At 52.9% G+C, this 26,363-nt stretch overlaps 1 protein-coding gene across 1 annotated transcript; it reads right to left on the reverse strand.

Annotated features, from left to right (window-relative positions):
- Positions 1-1,066: 1,066 nt before the first annotated feature.
- Positions 1,067-26,320, reverse strand: MDC1 (mediator of DNA damage checkpoint 1). Its single transcript, XM_058857311.1, has 10 exons — positions 26,298-26,320; positions 19,470-21,906; positions 19,333-19,367; positions 19,209-19,254; positions 14,876-15,061; positions 11,328-11,513; positions 9,952-9,971; positions 9,718-9,892; positions 8,509-8,619; positions 1,067-1,846 (listed from the first exon to the last, which is right to left on the reverse strand). The coding sequence occupies exons 1-10, from the start codon at positions 26,309-26,311 to the stop codon at positions 1,067-1,069; spliced, it is 3,990 nt and encodes a 1,329-aa protein (XP_058713294.1). The 5' UTR covers positions 26,312-26,320.
- Between the last annotated feature and the right edge of the window lie 43 nt (positions 26,321-26,363).

A 26,363-nucleotide genomic window follows, 5' to 3' on the forward strand; every position in this document is an offset into this window, starting at 1 on the left:
CCAAGGCCACCACAACCACCCCAAAGGTGTCCCCGGTGTCCCCAAGGGGGTCCCTGATGTCCCCAAGGTGTCCCCAAAGTGTCCCCAAAGTGTCCCCGATGTCCCCAAAGTGTCCCCGGTGTCCCCAAGGTGTCCCCGATGTCCCCAAGGTGTCCCCGATGTCCCCAAAGTGTCCCCAATGTCCCCAAGGTGTCCCCGATGTCCCCAAAGTGTCCCCAAGGTGTCCCCAGGGTGTCCCCAATGTCCCTAAGGTGTCCCCGGTGTCCCCAAAGTGTCCCCAAGGTGTCCCCGATGTCCCCAAGGTGTCCCCAAAGTGTCCTCGATGTCCCCAGGGTGTCCCTGATGTCCCCAAGGTGTCCCCGATGTCCCCAAGGTGTCCCCAAGGTGTCCCCAAAGTGTCCCCAAAAGTGTCCCCAAGGTGTCCCCAATGTCCCCAAGGTGTCTCCGATGTCCCCAAGGTGTCCCCAAAGTGTCCCCAAGGCCACCACAACCACCCCAAAGGGGTCTCCGGAGTCCCCAAGGGGGTCCCTGATGTCCCCAAAATGTCCCCAAGGTGTCCCCGATGTCCCCAAAGTGTCCCCAGTGTCCCCAAGGTGTCCCCAAGGTGTCCCCGATGTCCCCAAGGGGGTCCCCAAAAAGGTCCTTGGTGTCCCCAAAGTGTCCCCAAGGTGTCCCCAGGGTGTCCCCAAAGTGTCCCTGATGTCCTCAGGGGGGTCCCTGATGTCCCCAAGGCCACCACAACCACCCCAAAGGTGTCCCCGGTGTCCCCAAGGGTCCCTGATGCCCTCAGGTGTCCCCAAAATGTTCCCAAGGTGTCCCCAAAGGTGTCCCCGATGTCCCCAAGGCCACCACAACCACCCCAAGAGGGTCCCTGATGTCCCCAAGGTGTCCCCAAAGTGTCCCCAAAGTGTCCCCAAGGTGTCCCCAAGGTGTCCCCGATGTCCCCAAAGTGTCCCCAAGGTGTCCCCAAAGTGTCCCCAAGGTGTCCCCGATGTCCCCAAACCCCTCCCATCCCCCCCCACCCCCAGAATTTGGGATTTTCCCCCCGAATTTCCTCTGCCCGAATTCACTTTATTGGGGCCCCCCGGGGTTTTGGGGGGTCCTGGGGGGGTCCCCGGCGGCTCCGGGTCCTGGGGGGGCTCAGGGGGGGCTCGGGGACCCCAAAATCGGGCTCAGGACCCCCCGAGTGACCCCGGGGCCGTTTTTGGGGTAAATTTGGGGTTTTTTGGGGTAAATTTGGGGTTTTTTGGGTGGAATTTGGGGTTTTTCGGGAGGTCCCCGAATTTGGGGTTTTTTGGGGGGGTCTCCGCCCGCTCCGGGTCCGGGGGGGGCTCGGGGGGGGGGTGGAGCCCCCAAAATGGGGCGGGGCCGGGGGATTTTGGGGGGGATTCGGGGCTTTTTGGTGATTTTTCTGTTTTTGGGAGGAATTTGGGGGTTTTTGGGCGGAATTTGGGGGTTTTTGGGTGGAATTTGGGGTTTTTTGGGGGGGATTTGGGGTTTTTTGGGGGGGATTTGGGGGTTTTTGGGTGGAATTTGGGGGTTTTGGGGGGGGATTTTTTGATTTCTGGGCGGAATTTGGGGTTTTTTGGTGATTTTGTGGTTTCTGGGTGGAATTTGGGGTTTTTTGGGGCAGATTTTTGTGTTTCTGGGGGGGATTTGGGGGTTTTTGGGGCGGATTTTGGGGTTTCTGGGGGGGATTTGGGGTGAGCAGGAAGCGGGAGAGCTGCAGGCGCTGCCGCAGGACCCCCGAGAGGAGCAGCTCGGGCGAGAGCAGCGGGAGCCCCGCGGCCACGGCCGGAGCCCACAGAGCGCGGTCCTGGGGGCAGGAGATCACCAGACAACGGGGCTGGGGAGAAAAACACAAAAAGAACCCAAAAAACACCGTCAGGAACACAAAAAAACCTAAAAAACCCCGTGAGAAACCCCCAAAAACCGAGTGAGAAACCCTAAAAAACCAGAGAAAAACCCCAAAAACCAACAGAGAAACCCCAAAAAGCCAAAGAGAAACCCTAAAAACCCCGTGAGAAACCCCCAAAACCCCGAAAACAACCCCAAAAACCAGAGAGAGACCCCAAAAACCCAGAGAAAAACCCCAAATAACCCCATAAACCCCATGGGAAAGCCCCAAAAAACCCCAGAAACCCCCAAAAAACCCAAAAAAACAGTCAGGAACCCAAAAACACAGTCAGGAACCCAAAAACACAGTCAGGAACACAAAAAAACCTCAAAAACCCCGTGAGAAACCCCCAAAAAACGAGTGAGAAACCTCAAAAACACCAAAACCACAGTGAGAAACCCAAAAATACCCCCAAAACACCGTCAGGAACCCAAAAAACCCAAAAAAACCCCAAAACCCCAGTGAGAAACCCTAAAATACCAGAGAGAAACCCCAAAAAAACCCAAAACCAACTCTAAAACCAGAAAGAAACCCCAAAAACCAAAGAGAAACCCCAAAACACAGTGAGAAACCCAAAAACCCCCCCAAAAAAACCCAAAAACTCAGAAAAACCCCAAAAATCCAAAGAGAAACCCCAAAAACCACAGTCAGAAACCCCAAAACCCCAAAGCTGAGAGAGAAACCCCAAAAACCCCAAAAACAACCCCAAAAAACAGAGAGAAACCCCAAAAACTGACAGAGAAACCCCAAAAAACTCCAAAACCCAGTGAGAAACTCCAAAACCCACCCCAAAAATCAGAGAGTAACCCCAAAAACCCAAAGAGAAACCCCAAAAACCCAAAAACAAACCCAAAAACCTAAAGAGAAACCGCAAAAACCCCGAAAACAGAGTCAGAAACCCCAAAAACCCAAAGAGAAACCCCAAAACCACAGTCAGAAACCCAAAAACCCCCCAAAAAAACCCCAAAAACTCAGAGAAACCCCAAAACCAGAGAGAAACCCCAAAATACCCCAAAGCTGACATGGAAACCCCAAAACCGAAAGAGAAACCCCAAAAACCAGAGAGAAACCCCAAAAACCCAAAGAGAAACCCCAAAAACCAGAGAGAAACCCCCAAAAACTGACAGAGAAACCCCAAAAACAACCCCAAAACCACAGTCAGGAACCCCAAAAACAACCCCCAAAAAACCAGAGAGAAACCCCAAAAACGAGAGAGAAACCCCCCAAAAAAACCAAAAACCCCAAAAAACCCCAAAAACCCCAAAACCCAAAGAGAAACCCCAAAACCCCAAAAACAACCCTAAAAACCAGAGAGAAACCCCCAAAATCCAAAGAGAAACCCCAAAACCCCAAAGCTGAGAGAGAAACCCCAAAACCCCAAAACCAACCCCAAAAAACAGAGAGAAACCCCCAAAACCCCAAGAGAAACCCCAAAAACCCAGTCAGAAACACCAAAAACCCCTGAGGAACCCCAAAAACCCTCAAGACCCCCATGAGAAACCCTAAAAAACCAGAGAAAAACCCCAAAAACCCAAAAGCCAGTGAGAAACTCCCAAAAGCCCGAAAACAACCCCAAAAACACAGCCAGGAACCCAAAAAACCCAAAAACCCCGTGAGAAACCCCAAAACCCAATCAGGTACCCCAAAAACACAGTCAGAACCCCAAAAAACCCCAAAAACCCCCAAAACCCCAGTGAGAAACCCTAAAATACCAGAGAGAAACCCAAAAACCCCAAAGCTGAGAGAGAAACTACAAAACCCCAAAAACAACCCCAAAAACCCCCAAAAAAGCTCAAAAACCAGAGAAAAATCATCAAAAACCCCAAAGGCGAGAGAGAAACCCCAAAACCCCAAAAACAACCCCAAAAACCCCAAAAAACCCCAAAAACCAGAGAAAAATCCCCAAAAAACCCAAAGCCAAGAGAGAAATCCCAAAAACCAGAGAGAAACCCCAAAAACCCAAAGAGAAACCCCAAAACACAGTGAGAAACCCAAAACCCCCCCAAAAAAACCCAAAAACTCAGAGAAACCCCAAAAACCCCAAAAACTCAAAGAGAAACCTCAAAAACCCAGTCAGAAACCCCAAAAAACCCCAAAGCCGAGAGAGAAACCCCAAAACCCCAAAAACAACCCCAAAAAACAGGGAGAAACCCCCAAAACCCAAAGAGAAACCCCAAAACCACAGTCAGAAACCCCAAAAAAACCCCGCAAAAAACCCCAAAACAGCAGTGAGGAACCCCAAAAACCAGAGAGAAACCCCAAAAACCCCAAAAAACACCCCAAAAACCAGAGAAAAACCCTAAAAACCCAAAGAGAAACCCCAAAACCACAGTGAGAAACACCAAAACCCAAAGAGAAACCCCAAAAACCCCAAAGCCGACATGGAAACCCCAAAAACCACAGAGAAACCCCAAAAAACCCAAAAACAACCCCAAAAAAACCCCAGAAAACCCCAAAACCCCCCCAAAAAACCCAAAAACCCCCCAAAAAACCCAAAAACCCCCAAAAAACCCCCAAAAAAACCCAAAAACCAGAGAAAAATCCCCAAAAACCCCAAAGCCAAGAGAGAAATCCCAAAAACCACAGAAAAACCCCCAAAACACCCAAAACCAACCCTAAAAACCAGAGAGAAACCCCAAAAACCCAAAGAGAAACCCCAAAAAACCCAAAAAAACAGAGAGAAACCCCAAAAACCCCGTGAGAAACCCCCAAAACCCCAAAACCCCCAGTGAGAAACCCTAAAAAAACCAGAGAGAAACCCCAAAAACCAACAGAGAAACCCCAAAAAACTCCAAAACCCAGTGAGAAACTCCAAAACCCCAAAACCAACCCCAAAAACCAGAGAGAAACCCCAAAACCACAGTCAAAAACCCAAAAAACCCCAAAGCCGAGAGAGAAACCCCAAAACCCCAAAAACCACCCCAAAAACCCCCAAAAAACCTCAAAAACCAGAGAGAAACCCCAAAAACCCAAAAACAACCCCAAAAAACAGAGAGAAACCCCAAAAAACCCAAAGAGAAACCCCAAAAAACCCAGTCAGAAACCCCAAAAATCCCAAAAACCAGGGAGAAACCCCAAAAACCCAAAGAGAAACCCCAAAAACCACCCCAAAACACAGTCAGGAACCCCAAAAAAAACCCTCAAAAAACCCCAAAACCCCAGTGAAAAACCCCAAAAACCCCAAAAAACACCCCAAAAACCAGACAGAAACCCCAAAAACCCCAAAAAACCCCAAAAAACCCCAAAAACAAGAGAGAAACCCCAAAAAACCCCAAAAAACCCCAAAAACAAGAGAGAAACCTCAAAAACCCAAAGAGAAACCCCAAAACCAGTCAGGAACCCCCAAAAAAACCCTCAAAAAACCCCAAAACAGCAGTGAGAAACCCCAAAAACCAGAGAGAAACCCCAAAAACCCCAAAAAACACCCCAAAAACCAGAAAGAAAACCCAAAAACCCCAAAACCAACCCCAAAAAGCAGAGAGAAACCCCAAAAACCCAAAAAACCCAAAAAAACCCCAAAAAAACCCAAAAAACCCCAAAAACAACCCCAAAACCCAGAGAGAAACCCCAAAAACCCAGAGAAAAATCCCAAAAAACCCCATAAACCCCATGGGAAAGCCCCAAAAAACCTCAGAAAACCCAAAAAAACCCAAAAAAACCAGTCAGGAACCCAAAAAACACAGTCAGGAACCCCAAAAAAACCCCAAAAACCCTGTGAGAAACCCCGAAAACCCAAAAACACAGTGAGAAACCCTAAAAACCCAGAGAAACCCCAAAAAACCCAGTCAGGAACCCCAAAAACCCAAAACCCCCAGTGAGAAACCCTAAAAAACCAGAGAGAAACCCCAAAAACCAACAGAGAAACCCCAAAAAACCCCAAAACCCAGTGAGAAACTCCAAAACCCCAAAAACAAACCCAAAAACCAGAGAGAAACCCCAAAAACCCAAAGAGAAGCCCAAAAAAAACCCAAAAACCCCAAAAACCCCAAAAAAACCCCAAAAACCCCAAAAAACCAGAGAGAAACCCCAAAAACCCAAAGAGAAACCCCAAAACCACAGTCAGAAACCCAAAAACCCCCCAAAAAAACCCCAAAGACTCAGAGAAACCCCAAAAACCAGAGAGAAACCCCAAAAACCCAAAGAGAAACCCCAAAAACCAGAGAGAAACCCCCAAAAAACCCAAATAACCCAGAGAGAAACCCCAAAAACCGACAGAGAAACCCCAAAAACAACCCCAAAACCACAGTCAGGAACCCCAAAAACAACCCCCAAAAAACCAGAGAGAAACCCCAAAAACCCCAAAAACCCCAAAAAGGAGAAACCCCCCAAAAAAACCAAAAACCCCAAAAAACCCCAAAAACCCCAAAAACCAGAGAGAAACCCCAAAAAACCCCAAAAAGGAGAGCGAAACCCCAAAAAAACCCCAAAAACCCCCAAAAAACCCCAAAAACCCCAGAAACCCAAAGAGAAACCCAAAAATCCCCCAAAAACCCCCAAAAAAACCCAAAAACCCCAAAAAAACCCCAAAAACCCCAAAAAGGAGAGAGAAACCCCAAAAAAACCCCAAAAACCCCAAAAAAACCCCAAAAGCCCCAAAACGGAGAGAGAAACCCCAAAAAAACCCCAAAAACCCCAAAAAAACCCCAAAAACCCCAAAAAACCCCAAAAACCCCAAAAAACCCCAAAAAGGAGAGAGAAACCCCAAAAAAACCCCAAAAAACCCCAAAAACCCCAAAAACCCCAAAAAGGAGAGAGAAACCCCAAAAAACCCCCAAAAACCCCAAAAAGGAGAGAGAAACCCCAAAAATCCCAAAAACCCAAAGAGAAACCCAAAAAACCCCAAAAAACCCCAAAAACCCCAAAAAGGAGAGAGAAACCCCAAAAAACCCCCAAAAACCCCAAAAAGGAGAGAGAAACCCCAAAAACAACCCCCAAAAACCCCAAAAAAACCCCAAAAACCCCAAAAAGGAGAGAGAAACCCCAAAAAAACCCCAAAAACCCCAAAAAGGAGAGAGAAACCCCAAAAACAACCCCCAAAAACCCCAAAAAAACCCCAAAAAACCCCAAAAAGGAGAGAGAAACCCCAAAAAAACCCCAAAAACACCAAAAAGGAGAGAGAAACCACAAAAAAACCCCAAAAACACCAAAAAAACCCCAAAAAAAACCCCAAAAACCCCAAAAAGCCCCAAAAACCCCAAAAAGGAGAGAGAAACCCCAAAAAAACCCCAAAAACCCCAAAAAAACCCCAAAAGCCCCAAAAAGGAGAGAGAAACCCAAAAAAAAACCCAAAAACCCAAAAAAAACCCCAAAAACCCCAAAAAGGAAAAACCCCAAAAAAACCCCAAAAACCCCAAAAAGGAGAGAGAAACCCCAATGTCCCCAAATGTCCCCAATGTCCCCAAATGTCCCCAATGTCCCCAATGTCCCCAAATGTCCCCAAAGTGTCCCCAAATGTCCCCAATGTCCCCAAATGTCCCCAAAGTGTCCCCAATGTCCCCAAAGTGTCCCCTCAGTGTCCCCAATGTCCCCTCAGTGTCCCCAAAGTGTCCCCAAAGTCCCCAAAGTGTCCCCAAATGTCCCCAATGTCCCCTCAGTGTCCCCAATGTCCCCAATGTCCCCTCAGTGTCCCCAATGTCCCCTCAGTGTCCCCAAAGTGTCCCCAATGTCCCCTCTGTGTCCCCAATGTCCCCAATGTCCCCTCAGTGTCCCCTCAGTGTCCCCAATGTCCCCAATGTCCCCAATGTCCCCAATGTCCCCAATGTCCCCAATGTCCCCTCAGTGTCCCCTCACCGGTGGCAGGGGTGGCAGCTGTGACAGGAAGGTGCCACCACAGCAGGTGACGATGTCCCCAATGTCCCCTCAGTGTCCCCAATGTCCCCTCAGTGTCCCCAGTGTCCCCAATGTCCCCAATGTCCCCTCAGTGTCCCCAGTGTCCCCTCAGTGTCCCCAATGTCCCCAATGTCCCCTCACCGGTGGCAGGGGTGGCAGCTGTGACAGGAAGGTGCCACCACAGCAGGTGACGATGTCCCCAATGTCCCCAGTGTCCCCTCAGTGTCCCCTCACCGGTGGCAGGGGTGGCAGCTGTGACAGGAAGGTGCCACCACAGCAGGTGACGATGTCCCCAATGTCCCCAATGTCCCCTCAGTGTCCCCAATGTCCCCTCAGTGTCCCCAATGTCCCCAATGTCCCCTCACCGGTGGCAGGGGTGGCAGCTGTGACAGGAAGGTGCCACCACAGCAGGTGACAATGTCCCCAATGTCCCCAATGTCCCCTCAGTGTCCCCAATGTCCCCAATGTCCCCAATGTCCCCTCACCGGTGGCAGGGGTGGCAGCTGTGACAGGAAGGTGCCACCACAGCAGGTGACGATGTCCCCAATGTCCCCAATGTCCCCTCAGTGTCCCCAATGTCCCCTCAGTGTCCCCTCACCGGTGGCAGGGGTGGCAGCTGTGACAGGAAGGTGCCACCACAGCAGGTGACGATGTCCCCAATGTCCCCTCAGTGTCCCCAATGTCCCCTCACCGGTGGCAGGGGTGGCAGCTGTGACAGGAAGGTGCCACCGCAGCAGGTGACGATGTCCCCAATGTCCCCAATGTCCCCAATGTCCCCTCACCGGTGGCAGGGGTGGCAGCTGTGACAGGAAGGTGCCACCACAGCAGGTGACGATGTCCCTCAGCTCCTCCGGGCACGGCCGAACTCCGGGGGTGACGTGGACCTGGAAACCCTGGGGACAGCAGGGGACAGAGGGGACATCACTGGGGACATCATTGGGGACATTGGGGACAGCAGGGACATTGGGGACAGCAGGGGACAGCAGGGGACAGAGGGGACATTGGGGACATCACTGGGGACATTGGGGACATCACTGGGGACATTGGGGACATCACTGGGGACATTGGGGACAGAGGGGACATCACTGGGGACATTGGGGACATCACTGGGGACATTGGGGACAGAGGGGACATCACTGGGGACAGCAGGGGACATCACTGGGGACATCATTGGGGACATTATTGGGGACATTGGGGACAGAGGGGACAGCAGGGGACATTGGGGACATTGGGGACATTGGGGACATTGGGGACAGCAGGGGACATTGGGGACATTGGGGACAGCAGGGGACATTTGGGGACAGCAGGGGACAGAGGGGACAGAGGGGACATTGGGGACAGAGGGGACATTGGGGACATTATTGGGGACATCGGGGGGATCGGGGACATTGGGGACATTGGGGACAGAGGGGACAGCAGGGGACAGAGGGGACATCATTGGGGACATTATTGGGGACATTGGGGACAGCAGGGGACAGAGGGGACATTGGGGACATCATTGGGGACAGCAGGGGACAGAGGGGACATCATTGGGGACATTGGGGACATTGGGGACATTGGGGACATTGGGGACACCAGTGTCACCTGCAGCAGGGGCCGTTGCCGGGCCCAGGGCTGTGTTTAGGTGACATTTGGGGACATTTGGGGACATTTGGGGACATTTGGGGACACCGATGTCACTGTCACCTGCAGCAGGGGCCGTTGCCGGGCCCGGGGCTGGGTTCAGGGGACATTTGGGGACATTAGGTGACATTTGGGGACATTTGGGGACATTGGGGACATTTGGGGACATTTGGGGACACCATTGTCACTGTCACCTGCAGCAGGGGCCGTTGCCGGGCCCGGGGCTGTGTTTAGGTGACATTGGGGACATTGGGGACATTGGGGACACCATTGTCACCTGCAGCAGGGGCCGTTGCCGGGCCCGGGGCTGCGTTTAGGTGGCATTTGGGGACATTTGGGGACATTGGGGACACTGATGTCACTGTCACCTGCAGCAGGGGCCGTTGCCGGGCCCGGGCCAGCGCTGGCCGCAGCCGGAAGCCGAAGCTGCGCTCACGGGAGGGGTCCCGGGGCAGGAACGGACCTGGGGACAGCGGGCGGCCACCGCGGGAACTCTGGGGACAGCAGGGGACAGCAGTGTCACCCAGGGCCACCGCGGGAACTCTGGGGACAGCAGGGGACAGCAGTGTCACCCAGGGCCACCCAGGGCCACCCAGGGTCACCCAGGGCCACCGCGGGAACTCTGGGGACAGCAGGGGACAACAGGGGACACCAGGGGACACTGAGGTCACCCAGGGCCACCATGGGAACTCTGGGGACATTTGGGGACACCCAGGGCCACCAGAGCCACCCCCGTGTACCCGAACCACCCCCCCCCCATTGTCCCCAAGGCCACCCCAGCTGTCCCCAGCGTCCCTTTCATTGTCCCCAAGGCCACCCCAGCTGTCCCCAGCGTCCCTTTCACTGTCCCCAAGGCCACCCCAGCTGTCCCCAGCGTCCCTTTCATTGTCCCCAAGGCCACCCCAGCTGTCCCCAGCGTCCCTTTCACTGTCCCCAAGGCCACCCCAGCTGTGCCCAAAGCTCCTCCCGGTGTCACCAAGGCCACCCCAATTGTCCCCGATGTCCCCAAACCCCCCAAATGTCCCCAAACCCCCCAAATGTCCCCAAACCCCCCAATGTCCCCAATATCCCCAGTGTCCCCAATGTCCCAGACCCCTCAATGTCCCCAATGTCTAAGAGTCCCTGATGTCCCCAAACCCCCTGATGTCCCCAACGTCCCCCAATGTCCCCCAATGTCCCCAACCCCTGCTGTCCTCAAACCCCCCGATGTCCCCAACGTCCCCAATGTCCCCAATGTCCCCAAACCCCCCCAATGTCCCCAAACCCCCAATGTCCCCAATGTCCCCAAACCCCCCAATGTCCCCAATGTCCCCAATGTCCCCAATGTCCCCAATCACCCCCAATGTCCCCAATGTCCCCAAACCCCCGATGTCCCCAAACCCCCCCAATGTCCCCAATGTCCCCAGTGTCCCCAATCACCCCTGATGTCCCCAAACCCCCAGTGTCCCCAAACCCCCCCGATGTCCCCAACCCCACCCAATGTCCCCAATCACCCCCAATGTCCCCAACCCCCCCAATGTCCCCAATGTCCCCAAACCCCCCCAATGTCCCCAATGTCCCTGAGTGTCCCCAAACCCCCCCGATGTCCCCAAACCCCCCAATGTCACCTGCAGCAGCCACTCGGGGGTGACGATGGGGACACCCCTGGCCAGGGCACAGAGGAATTTCAGTGTCCCCAATGTCCCCAATGTCCCCAAACCCCCCCGATGTCCCTGAGTGTCCCCAATCACCCCTGATGTCCCCAAACCCCCCCGATGTCCCCAATATCCCCAAACCCCCCCGATGTCCCCAATGTCCCCAACCCCCCCAACCCCCCCAATGTCCCCAATGTCCCCAAACCCCCAATGTCCCCAAACCCCCCAATGTCCCCAATGTCCCCAATGTCCCCAACCCCCCCAATCCCCCCAATGTCCCCAATGTCCCCAATGTCCCCAATGTCCCCAAACCCCCCCGATGTCCCCGATGTCCCCGATGTCACCTGCAGCAGCCACTCGGGGGTGACGATGGGGACACCCCTGGCCAGGGCACAGAGGAATTTGAGGGTCCTGCGGATGCCATCGGTCACCAGGTGGCTGCAGTCGTGCACTGAGGTGGCCTCGGTGCCACCCAACGTCCCCAGGGCCACCAACAGCGCCCGCGAGGCCACCAGGCCTGTGAACAGCACCTGGGGACACATTGGGGACATTGGGGACATCCCTGAGTGCCACCAGGCCTGTGAACAGCACCTGGGGACACATTGGGGACATTGGGGACACATTGGGGACATTGGGGACATCCCTGAGTGCCACCAGGCCTGTGAACAGCACCTGGGGACATTGGGGACACATTGGGGACATCCCTGAGTGCCACCAGCCCTGGGGACACCTTGGGGACATTGGGGACATTGGGGACACATTGGGGACATCCCTGAGTGCCACCAGGCCTGGGGACAGCACCTGGGGACATTGGGGACATCCCTGAGTGCCACCAGGCCTGTGAACAGCACCTGGGGACACATTGGGGACATTGGGGACATCCCTGAGTGCCACCAGGCCTGGGGACAGCACCTGGGGACACTCTGGGGACATTGGGGACATCCCTGAGTGCCACCACGCCTGGGGACATTGGGGACACTCTGGGGACATTGGGGACACATTGGGGACATCCCTGAGTGCCACCAGGCCTGGGGACACCTTGGGGACATTGGGGACACATTGGGGACATCCCTGAGTGCCACCAGGCCTGGGGACACCTTGGGGACACATTGGGGACATCGGGGACACTTTGGGGACACTTTGGGGACACTTTGGGGACACCCTGGGGACACTTTGGGGACACTTTGGGGACATTGGGGACACCCTGGGGACACTCTGGGGACACCTTGGGGACACTTTGGGGACACTTTGGGGACACTTTGGGGACATTTGGGGACATTTGGGGACATCCCCAGGTGCCACCAGCCCTGGACCAGGAGCTGGGGACACAACGGGGACCGGGGGGGGGCTACAGGCCTGAACTGGTCTGAACTGGTCTGTACTGGTTTGTACTGGTTTGTACTGGTCTGAACTGGTCTGAACTGGTTTGTACTGGTTTATACTGGTCTGTACTGGTTTGTACTGGTTTATACTGGTCTGTACTGGTCTGTACTGGTTTGTACTGGTCTGAACTGGTCTGAACTGGTCTGTACTGGTCTGTACTGGTCTGAACTGGTCTATACTGGTCTGAACTGGTTCGTACTGGTCTGAACTGGTTTGTACTGGTTTGTACTGGTTTGTACTGGTCTGTACTGGTCTGAACTGGTCTGAACTGGTCTGTACTGGTCTGAACTGGTTTGTACTGGTCTGAACTGGTTTGTACTGGTTTATACTGGTCTGAACTGGTCTGTACTGGTCTGTACTGGTCTGTACTGGTCTGAACTGGTCTGAACTGGTCTGGACTGGTTTGTACTGGTTTGTACTGGTTTGTACTGGTCTGAACTGGTTTGTACTGGTTTATACTGGTCTGAACTGGTCTGTACTGGTCTGTACTGGTCTGTACTGGTCTGAACTGGTCTGAACTGGTCTGGACTGGTTTGTACTGGTTTGTACTGGTTTGTACTGGTCTGAACTGGTCTGAACTGGTTTGTACTGGTCTGAACTGGTCTGAACTGGTCTGAACTGGTTTGTACTGGTTTGTACTGGTCTGAACTGGTCTGAACTGGTCTGTACTGGTCTGAACTGGTCTGAACTGGTCTGAACTGGTTTGTACTGGTCTGTACTGGTTTATACTGGTCTGAACTGGTCTGAACTGGTCTGTACTGGTCTGAACTGGTCTGTACCGGTCTGAACTGGTTCATACTGGTCTATACTGGTTTATACTGATTTATACTGGTCCGTACTGGTCTATTCTGGTCTATACTGGTCTATACTGGCCTATACCGGTTTGTACTGGTCTATACTGGTCTGAACTGGTCTACACTGGTTTATACTGGTTTATACTGGTCTATACTGGTCTATACTGGTCTATACTGGTCTATACTAGTTTATACTGGTTTATACTGGTTTATACTGGTTTATACTGGTCTATACTGGTTTATACTGGTTTATACTAGTCCATAGTGGTCCATACTGGTCCATACTGGTCCATACTGGTTTGTACTGGTCTATACTGGTTTGTACTGGTCTATACTGGTTTATACTGGTCTATACTGGTCTATACTGGTCTATACTAGTTTGCACTGGTTTATACTGGTCCATACTGGTCCATACTGGTCTATACTGGTCTGTACTGGTCTGAACTGGTCTGTACTGGTCTGAACTGGTTTATAATGGTCTGAACTGGTCTGAACTGGTTTGTACTGGTCTGAACTGGTTTGTACTGGTCTGAACTGGTTTGTACTGGTTTATACTGGTCTGAACTGGTCTGAACTGGTTTGTACTGGTCTGTACTGGTTTATACTGGTCTGAACTGGTCTGAACTGGTTTGTACTGGTCTGAACTGGTTTGTACTGGTTTATACTGGTCTGAACTGGTCTGAACTGGTTTGTACTGGTTTATACTGGTCTGAACTGGTCTGAACTGGTTTATACCGGTCTGAACTGGTCTGTACTGGTTTGTACTGGTCTGAACTGGTTTGTACTGGCTCATACTGGTCTGAACTCATTTGTACTGGTTCATACTGATCTGAACTGGTTTGTACTGGTCTGTACTGGTCTGAACTGGTTTGTACTGGTCCATACTGATCTGAACTGGTTTGTACTGGTCTGTACTGGTCTGAACCGGTTTGTACTGGTTTGTACTGGTTCATACTGGTCTGAACTGTTCTGAACTGGTTTGTACTGGCTCATACTGGTCTATACTGGTCCATACTGGTTTATACTGGTCTATACCGGTCTATACCGGTTTGTACTGGTCTATACTGGTCTGAACTGGTCTGTACTGGTCTGAACTGGTCTGAACTGGTTCATACTGGTTCATACTTGTCTGAACTGGTTTATACTGGTCTGAACTGGTCCATACCAGACTGAACTGGTTCATACTGGTCTGAACTGATCTATACTGGTCTGAACTGATCTACACTGGTCTGTACTGGTTTGTACTGGTCTATACTGGTCTATACTGGTCTGAACTGGTTTATACTGGTCTATACTGATCTATACTGGTCTATACTGGTTTATACTGGTCTATATTGGTCTGTAGTGGTCTATACTGGTTTGTACTGGTCTGTACTGGTCTATACTCGTCTATACTGGTCTATACTGGTTTATACCGGCCTATACTGGTTTATACTGGTTTATACTGGTCTGTACTGGTCTATACTGGTTTATACTGGTCTATACTGGTTTATACTGGTTTATACTGGTCTATACTAGTCCATAGTGGTCCATACTGGTCTATACTGGTCCATACTGGTTTGTACTGGTCTATACTGGTTTATACTGGTCTATACTGGTCTGTACTGGTCTATACTGGTCTATACTGGTTTATACTGGTCTATACTGGTTTATACTGGTCTATACTGGTCTATATTGGTCTATACTGGTTTATACTGGTTTATACTGGTCCTTACCCGGATGGGGGCAGGCTCCGGGCCCCGCCCATTTCCTTTTATGGCCTCGGTGGGCGTGGCCTCTCCAAGCCCCGCCCCCTCCCGGTCTCGCGGGCTCTGGGGGCGGGGCCTGGGCGGGGGGCGGGGCCTGGGGCCGGCAGAGGCTCCGCCCACTCTGAGCTCGGCCAATCGCTGACTGCGCCGCACCTGGGGGGAGGGGCTGCCATGGGGACCCCAAAATCCAGCTGGGAACCCCAAAATATCCCAAATTCATCCCAAAATCTGCCTGGGAACCCCCAAAATACCCCAAATTCACCCCAAAATACCCCAAATTCACCCCAAAATAACCCAAATTCACCCCAAAACTCACCTGGGAACCCCAAAATATCCCAAATTCACCCCAAAATCCACCAAATACACCCCAAAATCCAACAGGGAACCCCAAAATCCACCTGGGAACCCCAAAATACCCCAAATTCACCCCAAAATCCACCAAATTCAACCCAAAAACCACCAAATTCACCCCAAAATACCCCAAATTCACCCCAAAATCCACCAAATTCAACCCAAAATCCAGCTGGGAACCCCCAAATTATCCCAAATTCACCCCAAAATACCCCAAATTCACCCCAAAATCCGCCTGGGAACCCCAAAATATCCCAAATTCACCCCAAAATCTCCCAAATTCACCCCAAAATCCGCCTGGGAACCTCAAAATACCCCAAATTCACCCCAAAATACCCCAAATTCACCCCAAAATCCATCAAATTCACCCCAAAATACCCCAAATTCATCCCAAAATCCAGCTGGGAACCCCAAAATCCACCAAATTCACCCCAAAATCCACCAAATTCACCCCAAAATGCCCCAAATACACCCCAAAATATCCCAAATACACCCCAAAATACCCCAAATTCACCCCAAAATACCCCAAATTCACCCCAAAATACCCCAAATTCACCCCAAAATACCCCAAATTCACCCCAAAATCCACCCGGGAACCCCAAAATCCACCAAATTCACCCCAAAAAACCCCAAATTCACCCCAAAATATCCCAAATTCACCCCAAAATCCCCCAAATTCACCCCAAAATCCACCTGGGAACCCCCAAAATCCCCCAAATTCACCCCAAAATCCACCAAATTCACCCCAAAATACCCCAAATTCACCCCAAAATCCAGCTGGGAACCCCAAAATATCCCAAATTCACCCCAAAACCTGCCTGGGAACCCCAAAATATCCCAAATTCACCCCAAAATCCAGCTGGGAACCCCAAAATATCCCAAATTCACCCCAAAATACCCCAAATTCACCCCAAAATCCACCTGGGAACCCCAAAATACCCCAAATTCACCCCAAAATACCCCAAATTCATCCCAAAATCCACCTGGGAACCCCAAAATACCCCAAATTCACCCCAAAATCCACATGGGAACCCCAAAATACCCCAAATTCATCCCAAAATACCCCAAATTCATCCCAAAATACCCCAAATTCACCCCAAAATCCAGCTGGGAACCCCCAAAATTCACCTGGGAACCCCCAAAATCCCCCAAATTCACCCCAAAATCCCCCAAATTCACCCCAAAATCCCCCAAATTCACCCCAAAATCCGCCTGGGAACCCCCAAAAATATCCCAAATTCACCCCAAAATCCACCAAATTCACCCCAAAATCCCCCAAATTCACCCCAAAATCTGCCTGGGAACCCCAAAATCCCCCAAATTGACCCCAAAATACCCAAATTCACCCCAAAATACCCCAAATTCACCCCAAAATACCCCAAATTCACCCCAAAATACCCCAAATTCACCCCAAAATCCACCCGGGAACCCCAAAATCCCCCAAATTCACCCCAAAATACCCCAAATTCATCCCAAAATACCCCAAATTCACCCCAAAATCCACCTGGGAACCCCAAAATCCCCCAAATTCACCCCAAAATCCACCAAATTCACCCCAAAATCCACCTGGGAACCCCAAAATACCCCAAATTCACCCCAAAATACCCCAAATTCACCCCAAAATACCTAAAATTCAACCCAAAATCCAGCTGGGAACCCCCAAAATACCCAAATTCACCCCAAAATCCCCAAATTCACCCCAAAATCCCCAAATTCACCCCAAAATCCAGCTGGGAACCCCAAAATACCCCAAATTCACCCCAAAATCCCCCAAATTCACCCCAAAATATCCCAAATTCACCCCAAAATCCAGCTGGGAACCCCAAAATCCCCCAAATTCACCCCAAAATCCCCCAAATTCACCCCAAAATATCCCAAATTCACCCCAAAATCCATCTGGGACCCCCCAAAATCCACCTGGGAACCCCAAAATACCCCAAATTCACCCCAAAATCCACCCGAGAACCCCCAAAATCCCCCAAATTCACCCCAAAATCCTTTGAATTTACCCCAAAATCTACCTGGAAACTCCCAAAATCCCCCAAATTCACCCCAAAATCCCCCAAATTCACCCCAAAATCCCCCAAATTCACCCCAAAATCCACCTGGAAACCCCAAAATACCCCAAATTCACCCCAAAATACCCCAAATTCACCCCAAAATCCACCTGGAAACCCCAAAATCCAGCTGGGAACCCCCAAAATCCCCCAAATTCAACCCAAAATCCACCTGGAAACCCCAAAATACCCCAAATTCACCCCAAAATCCACCAAATTCACCCCAAAATCTACCCGGGAACCCCCAAAATCCACCAAATTGACCCCAAAATACCCCAAATTCACCCCAAAATCCACCTGGGAACCCCAAAATGCCCCCAATTCACCCCAAAATCCGCCTGGGATCCCCCAAATCCCCCAAATTCACCCCAAATTCCCCCCAAAATCCCAGAAATTCATCCCAAAATCCCCCAAATTCACCACAAAATCCCCCAAATTCACCTGTGAACCCCCAAAATGCCCCAAATTCACCCCAAAATCCACCAAATTCACCCCAAAATCCACCAAATTCACCCCAAAATACCCCAAATTCACCCCAAAATCCACCAAATCCACCCCAAAACTCACCTGGGACTCCCCAAAATCTCCAAAATTCCACCTGGGACCCCAAAATCCTCCCAAGAACCCCAAAAATCCCCAAATTCCCCCCAAAATCCCCCAAATCCATCCCAAATCCTACTTGGGACTCCCCAAAATCCACCTGGGACCCCCAAATTCCACTTGGGACTCCCAAAATCCCCCAAATTCACCTCAAATCCACCTGGGACCCCCAAAACCCTCCCAAAAACCCCCAAAATCCCTCAAATCCACCCCAAAACTCACCTGGGACCCCCCAAATTCACCTGGGAATCCTCAAAAACCCCCAAAATCCCCCCAAAATCCCCCAAATTCACCCCAAAATCCACCTGGGACCCCCCAAAATCCCCCAGGGACCCCCAAAATCCTCCCAAGAACCCCCAAAATCCCCCAAATTCACCCCAAATTCTACTTGGTACCCCCCAAAATCCCCCAAATTCCACCTGGGACCCCCCAAAATCTCCCAAATTCACCCCAAAATCCATCTGGGAACCCCCAAAATCCACCTGGGACCCCCCAAAATCCTCCCAAGAACCCCCAAAATCCCTCAAATCCACCCCAAAACTCACCTGGGACCCCCCAAAATCCCCCAGGGACCCCCAAAATCCTCCCAAGAACCCCCAAAATCCCCCCAAATCCCCCAAATTCACCCCAAAATCCATCTGAGACCCCCCAAAATCCCCCAAATTCGCCCCAAATCCACCTGGGACACCCCAAAATTCACCTGGGAATCCTCAAAAACCCCAAATTCCCCCAAATCCACCCCAGAACTCACCCTGGACTCCCCAAAATCCCCCGAAAATCCACCTGGGACCCCCAAATTCACCCCAAAATCCACCTGGGACCCCCCCAAATTTCCCTGGGACCCCCAAAATGCTCCGAATTCCACTTGGGACCCCCCAAAATTCACCTGGGAATCCTCAAAACCCCCAAATTCCCCCCAAAATCCCCCAAATTCACCCCAAAACTCACCTGGGAACCCCCAAAATCCCCCAGGGACCCCCAAAACCTCCCAAGAACCCCCAAAATCCCCCCAAATCCACCTGGGACCCCCAAAATTCCCCAAATTCACCCCAAATTCTACTTGGTACCCCCCAAAATACCCCAAAATTCCACCTGGGACCCCCCAAAATCTCCCAAATTCCCCCCAAAATTCACCTGGGAACCCCCAAAATCTCCCAAATTCACCCCAAAATCCACCTGGGACCCCCAAAATGCCCCAAATTCACCCCAAAATCCCCCAAATTCACCCCAAAATCCCCCAAATTTCCCCCAAAATCCCCCAAATTCACCCCAAAATCCCCCCCAGGCTTCACCTGCGGGGTGGGCGGAGCTTCAGCGCCATCCCCAACATCTGGATCGGGGGGTTCCTCCTGCCCCACATCTGGATCAGGGGGCTCCTCCACATCTGGATCGGGGGGTTCCTCCACATCTGGATCAGGGGGTTCCTCCACATCTGGATCGGGGGGTTCCTCCTGCCCCACATCTGGATGGGGGGGCGGGAACAGCTGGGTGGCCACATCTGGAACCCCAGGGGGCTCCTCCCCCTCCACATCTGGACCAGGGGGTTCCTCCACCACATCTGGAATTCCGGGGGGCTGGAACAGCTGGGTGGCCACATCTGGACCCGGCCCGGGGCTCCCTGGGCCCCCCACATCTGGATCAGGGGGTTCCTCCTGCCCCACATCTGGAGGGGGGGGCGGGAACAGCTGGGTGGCCACATCTGGAATCCCGGGGGGCTCTGAGCCCCCCACATCTGGAGGGGGGGGCAGGAACAGCTGGGTGGCCGCCTCCAAGTCCTCCTCCCCCTCCACATCTGGATCCGGGCTCGCTGCCCCTCCCCCCGCGGGGATTTTGGGGCCGCTCGGGGCCGCTCGGGGCGGCTTTGGGGGCAGGAACAGCTGGGTGGCCACATCTGGATCCAGGGAGGGCTGGGTGGCCACATCTGGATCCAGGGAGGGCTGGGCGGCCACATCTGGAACCTCGGGACCTTCCGGGGCCTTCCGGGGGCTCCCAACATCTGGGGAGGGCAGGAAGGGCTGGGTGGGCACATCTGGATCCGACTCTGATTCCGACTCCTCCACATCTGGAATTCCGGGGGGTTCTTCCTCCTCCTCCTCCTCCTCCACATCTGGAATTCGGGCCGGCAGGAACAGCTGGGTGGCCACATCTGGATCCCACCCCTCCCCTCCCCCCGCCCCCACATCTGGAGCCCCGGGCGCCCTTGGAGTGATCCGGCGCCGCTTGGGGGGCCGAACATCTGGATCCGGATCCGGATCCTCCACATCTGTCTCGGGGCCGGCCACATCTGGATCCCCGGCCGCGTTTTGGGGCGTTTCGGGCCTTTTTGGGGGCTCCACATCTGGATCTGTGGCCACATCTGGAGTTCCTGGCACCTTTTGGGTCATTTGGAGGGGCTCCACATCTGGATCCTCCTCCACGTCGGTGTCGCTCTCCACCACGCACCAGATTTTGGGGCTGGCAACATCTGGATCTGCAGCCACATCTGGAGTTTCTGGGAGCTTCTGGGTCATTTTTAGGGGCTCCACATCTGGATCTGCAGCCACACCTGGAATTCCTGGGACATTTTGGGTCATTTGGAGCCTTTTTGGGGGCTCCACATCTGGATCCTCCTCCACATCTGTGTCACTCTCCACCACCAGCACCGTGGGGCCCTGAACATCTGGATCCGTGGCCACATCTGGAGCTTCTGGGAGGTTTTGGGTCATTTTGAACCTTTTTGGGGCCTCCACATCTGGATCCGTGGCCCCATCTGGAATTTCTGGCATCTTTTGGGTCACTTTGAGGGGCTCCACATCTGGATCTGCGGCCACATCTGGAGTTTCTGGGAGGTTTTGGGTCATTTGGAGCCTTTTTGGGGGTTCCACATCTGGATCCTCCTCCACATCCGTGTCGCTCTCCACCACGCACCCGAACTCAGGGCCAGCAACATCTGGATTTGGCTTTGGGGCCACATCTGGAGTTTCTGGGACGTTCTGGGTCATTTTGAGGGGCTCCACATCTGGATCCTCCTCCACATCCGTGTCACTCTCCACCACGCACCCGAACTCAGGGCTGGCCACATCTGGATCTGTGCCCACATCTGGAGTTTCTGGCACCTTTTGGGTCATTTTGAGCCTTTTTGGGGGCTCCACATCTGGATCTGTGGCCACATCTGGAGTTTCTGGGACGTTCTGGGTCATTTTAAGGGGCTCCACATCTGGATCCTCCTCCACATCTGTGTCGCTCTCCACCACGCACCAGATTTTGGGGCCGGCCACATCTGGATCCGCAGCCACATCTGGAGTTTCGGGGACATTTTGGGTCATTCTGAGCCTTTTTGGGGGCTCCACATCTGGATCCTCCTCCTCGGTGTCGCTGCCCACCAGCAGCGCCCAGGGGCGGGGCTCCGGCCCCCCAACATCTGGATCGGGGGTTCCGGCCGCCACATCTGGAGTTCGGGGCAGGCTGGGGGCGGCTCGGAGCCTCTTGGGGGGCCGCACATCTGGATCCTCCTCCACATCTGTGTCGCTGTCCCCCAGCCGCCTTTTTGGCCCCCCAACATCTGGATCCGGGGCCTTTCCCGCCACATCTGGAGTTCCCGGCACCTTTTGGGTCATTTTGAGCCTTTTTGGGGGTTCCACATCTGGATCCTCCTCCACATCTGTGTCGCTCTCCACCAGCAGCGCCCCCCAGCCGTTCCCCAGCCGAGCAACATCTGGATCCGGGGCTCTCAGCCCCACATCTGGCGCTTGGGGGAGGTTTGGGGTCGTTTGGAGCCGTTTTTGGGGCCAAACATCTGGATCGGGCTCCTCTTCCTCCTCCTCCTCCTCCACATCTGTGTCGCTCTCCACCCGCGGCACATCTGGATCGGGGGCCGCCACATCTGGAGCCCCCCGGGCGGTTTGGGGCCTTCTCGGGTCCCCAACATCTGGATCCGGGGCGGCTCGGGGCCAGGGGAGGGGTTTTGGGGGGGTCTCAACATCTGGGGGCACAGCTGGATCCTCCAGGGCGCTGGAACAGGAGGGGTTGAGGGGCTTCAGGAGGTTGGGATTGCCCAAAATCCCCCAAAAATTCCCCAAAACCCCCCAAAATGCCCCAAAAACCCCCAAAAATGCCCCAAAATCCTCCAAAAACAGCCCAAAATCCTCCAAAAATGCCCCAAAACCCCCCAAAAATGGCCCCAAACCCCCCAAAATGCCCCAAAATGCCCCCAAAATGCTCCAAAAATGGCCCAAAATCCTCCAAAAATGCCAAAAAATCCTCCAAAAATGGCCCAAGGACCCCCCAAAAATGGCCCAAAACCCTCCAAAAATGCCCCAAAATCCTCCAAAAATGCCCCAAAACCCTCCAAAAATGGCCCCAAACCCCCCAAAATGCCCCAAAATGCCCCCAAAATGCTCCAAAAATGCCCCAAAATCCTCCAAAAATGGCCCAAGGACCCCCCAAAAATGGCCCAAAACCCTCCCAAAATGCCCCCAAACCCCCCAAAAATGCCCCAAAACCCCCAAAAATGCCCCAAAATGCTCCAAAAATGCCCAAAAACCCCCAAAAATTCCCCAAAACCCTCCCAAAATCCCCCCAAAATGCCCCAAAACCCCCCAAAAATGCCCCAAAACCCTCCAAAAATGCCCCAAAATCCTCCAAAAACGGCCCAAAACCCCCCAAAAATGGCCCAAATCCCCCCAAAAATGCCCCAAAAAAATGCCCCAAAACCCTCCAAAAATGGCCCCAGACCCCCTAAAATGCCCCCAAACCCTACAAAAATGGCCCAAAATCATCCAAAAATGCCCCAAAACTCCCCGAAAATGCCCCAAAACCCTCCAAAAATGCCCCAAAATGCTCCAAAAATGCCCCAAAACCCTCCCAAAATGCCCAAAAAAATGCCCCAAAACCCTCCAAAAATGGCCCCAGAACCCCCAAAATGCCCTCAAACCCTACAAAAATAGCCCAAAATCCCCCAAAAATGCCCCCAAACCCCCCCAAATGCCCCAAAACCCCCCAAAAATGCCCCAAAATCCTCCAAAAATGCCCCAAAACCCCCCAAAAATGCCCCAAAATCCTCCAAAAATGCCCCAAAACCCTCCCAAAATGGCCCAAAAGCCTCCAAAAATGGCCCCAAAACCCCCCAAAAATGCCCCAAAATCCTCCAAAAAGCCCCAAAACCCCCCAAAAATGGCCCAAAACCCTCCAAAAATGGCCCCAAACCCCCCAAAAATGCCCCAAAACCCGCCAAACATGACCCAAAATGCTCCAAAAATGCCCTAAATCCCCCCAAAAATGCCCAAAAAAATGCCCCAAAACCCTCCCAAAATGCCCCAAAACCCCCCCAAATATGCCCCAAAACCCCCTAAAAATGCCCCAAAACCCTCCCAAAATGCCCCAAAACCCCCCAAAATGGCCCAAAAGCCCCAAAAATGCCCCAAAAAGCCCCAACAATGCCCCAAAACCCTCCAAAAATGGCCCAAAACCCCTCAAAAATGGCCCAAAATCATCCAAAAATGGCCCAAAATCATCCAAAAATGCCCCAAAACCCCCCAAAAATGCCCCCAAACCCTCCAAAAAGCCCCAAAATCCTCCAAAAATGGCCCAAATCCCCCCAAAAATGGCCCCAAATCCTCCAAAAAGCCCCAAAATCCTCCAAAAATGGCCCAAATCCCCCAAAAAATGCAAAAAAAAATGCCCCAAAACCCTCCAAAAATGGCCCCAAACCCCCCAAAATGCCCCCAAACCCTACAAAAATGGCCCAAAATCATCCAAAAATGCCCCAAAACCCTCCCAAAATCCCCCAAAAATGCCCCAAAACCCCCCCAAATGCCCCAAAACCCCCCAAAAATGTCCCAAAATCCTCCAAAAATGCCCCAAAACCCTCCAAAAATGGCCCAAAACCCTCCCAAAATGGCCCAAAAGCCTCCAAAAATGCCCCAAAATCCCCCAAAAATGCCCCCAAACGCCCCCAAATGCCCCAAAACCCCCAAAAAATGCCCCAAAATCCTCCCAAAATGCCCCAAAAAGCCCCAACAATGCCCCAAAACCCTCCAAAAATGGCCCAAAACCCCTCAAAAATGGCCCAAAATCATCCAAAAATGGCCCAAAATCCTCCAAAATGGCCCAAATCCCCCCCAAAAATGCCCCAAAAAAATGCCCCAAAATCCTCCAAAAATGGCCCCAAACCCCCCAAAATGCCCCAAAACCCTCCCAAAATGGCCCAAAAACCTCCAAAAATGCCCCAAAACCCCCCAAAAATGGCCCCAAGCCCTCCAAAAAGCCCCAAAACCCTCCAAAAATGCCCTAAACCCCCCAAAAATGGCCCAAAACCCCTCAAAAATGGCCCAAAATCCTCCCAAAATGTCCCAAAACCCCCCCTAAAATGCCCCAAGGACCCCCAAAATGCCCAAAACTGTTGCAGGGACCCCCCAGAACCCCCCAAAGCCCCTCCAGGACCCCCCAAATTCTTCAGGGAACCCCCCAAAACCACCCAGAGACCCCCAAAGGACTCAAAGCACCCCAGAAATCCCAAATCCCATCCCTGGGACCCTCCAAACCAACCCAGGGAGCCCCAAAATGTCCCAGAGACCCCCCCAAAACCCCCCAAGCTGCTCCTAAAGCACCCCAAATCCCACAGGGATCCCCCAAAACTGCACCCAAAGGACCCAAAATCCACCCGGGGACCCCCTGAGCCCCCTCAGGAACCCCAAATTCCACTCAGGCACCCCAAATTCCCCTCAGGAACCCCAAATCCCCTCACAGAATCCTCAACTCCCCCCATGGAAGCCTCAAATTCTCCTCAGGGACCCCAAATTCCACTCAGGAACCCCCAAATTTCCCTCAGGGATCCCAAATTCCCCTCAGGAACCCCAAATCCTCTTCAGGCACCCCAAATTTCCCTCAGGAACCCCGAATTCCCTCACAGAATCCCCAACGCCCCTCATGGAAGCCTCAAACTTCCCTCAGGAACCCCAAATTTCCCTCAGGGACCCCAAATTCCACTCAGGAACCCCAAATTCCCCTCAGGGACCCCAAATTTCCCTCAGGAGCCCCAAATCCCCTTCAGGGACCCCAAATTTCCCTCAGGAACCCCAAATCCTCTTCAGGGACCCCAAATCCCCTTTCAGGAACCCCAAATCTCCCTCAGAGACCCCAAATCCTCTTCAGAAACAACAAATTCCCCTCAGGGACCCCAAATTTCCCTCAGGAACCCCAAATTCCACTCAGGAACCCCAAATCCCCTTCAGAAACACGAAATTTCACTTGGGAATCCCAAATTTCCCTCAGGAACCCCAAATCCTCTTCAGGCACCCCAAATTTCCCTCAGGGACCCCAAATTCCCCTCAGGAACCCCAAATCCCCTCAGGAACCCCAAATCCCCTTCAGAAACACGAAATTTCACTTGGGAATCCCAAATTTCCTTCAGGAACCCCAAATCCTCTTCAGAAACACGAAATTTCCCTCGGGAATCCCAAATTTCCTTCAGGAACCCCAAATTTCCCTCAGGAAACCCCAGCTCCCCTCAGGGACCCCAAATCCCCCTCAGGCACCCCAAATTTCCCTCAGGAACCCCAAATCCTCTTCAGGCACCCCAAATTCCCCTCAGGAACCCCGAATTCCCTCACAGAATCCCCAACGCCCCTCATGGAAGCCTCAAACATCCCTCAGGGACCCCAAATTCCCCTCAGGAACCCCAAATTCCCCTCAGGAACCCCAAATTCCCCTCAGGAACCCCAAATTTCCCTCAGGAACCCCAAATTTCCCTCAGGAAACCCCAGCTCCCCTCAGGGACCCCAAATTTCCCTCAGAGACCCCAAATCCCGTTCAGGAACCACAAACTTCCCTCAGGAACCCCCAGTTCCCCTCATGAACCCCAAATCCCTTTCAGAAACCCCAAATTCCCCTCAGGAACCCCAAATCCCCTTCAAAAACACCAAGTTTCACTCGGGAATCCCAAATCCTCTCCAGAAACACCAAATTTCCCTCAGGGACCCCAAGTTTCCCTCAGAGACCCCAAAACTCCCTTCAGGAACCTCAGGTTCCCTCAGGAACCCCCAACTCCCCCCAGGGACCCCAAACTCCTCTCAGGAACACCCGACCTCCCTCAGGGACCCCTAAATTTCCCTCCGGAACCCCAAATCTCTGAATCAAGCCCCCAAGTCTCCCTCAGAGACACCAAAATTTCCTCAGGAACCTCCAACCCCCCTCAGAGACCCCCCGATCTCCCACAGGAACCCCCCAAAAACTGCACCCCGAGGCCCCAGCCCCCACCAAGGACGGTTCCAAACCCCCCCTGTGACCCCCAAATCTCTCCAGGAGATCCCAGAATTCCCCTGGACCCCAAATCCCCCCAAATTCCTCCCAAATTTCCACAGGGTTCCCCAAAAAGCGGCTCCGGGCCCCCCCCCCCCGCTCACCCCTCCCGCGCCATCACCGCCGGGCCCCGCCCCCCGCGCTCCTATTGGTCAATCCTCCCGCGCGCC

Source organism: Poecile atricapillus, chromosome 26 (assembly GCF_030490865.1).
Source record: "Poecile atricapillus isolate bPoeAtr1 chromosome 26, bPoeAtr1.hap1, whole genome shotgun sequence".
NCBI classification, from domain to species: domain Eukaryota; kingdom Metazoa; phylum Chordata; class Aves; order Passeriformes; family Paridae; genus Poecile; species Poecile atricapillus.

Excerpts from the sequence above, each read along its gene's own strand:
- MDC1 (XM_058857311.1), bottom strand. Across the intron at positions 19,255-19,332 it reads CCAGATGTGGAGGAACCCCC|CGATCCAGATGTTGGGGATG; the intron begins TGATCCAGATGT and ends GGAGGAACCCCC. Across the intron at positions 1,847-8,508 it reads AGCTGCCACCCCTGCCACCG|CCCCGTTGTCTGGTGATCTC; the intron begins GTGAGGGGACAT and ends TTTTCTCCCCAG.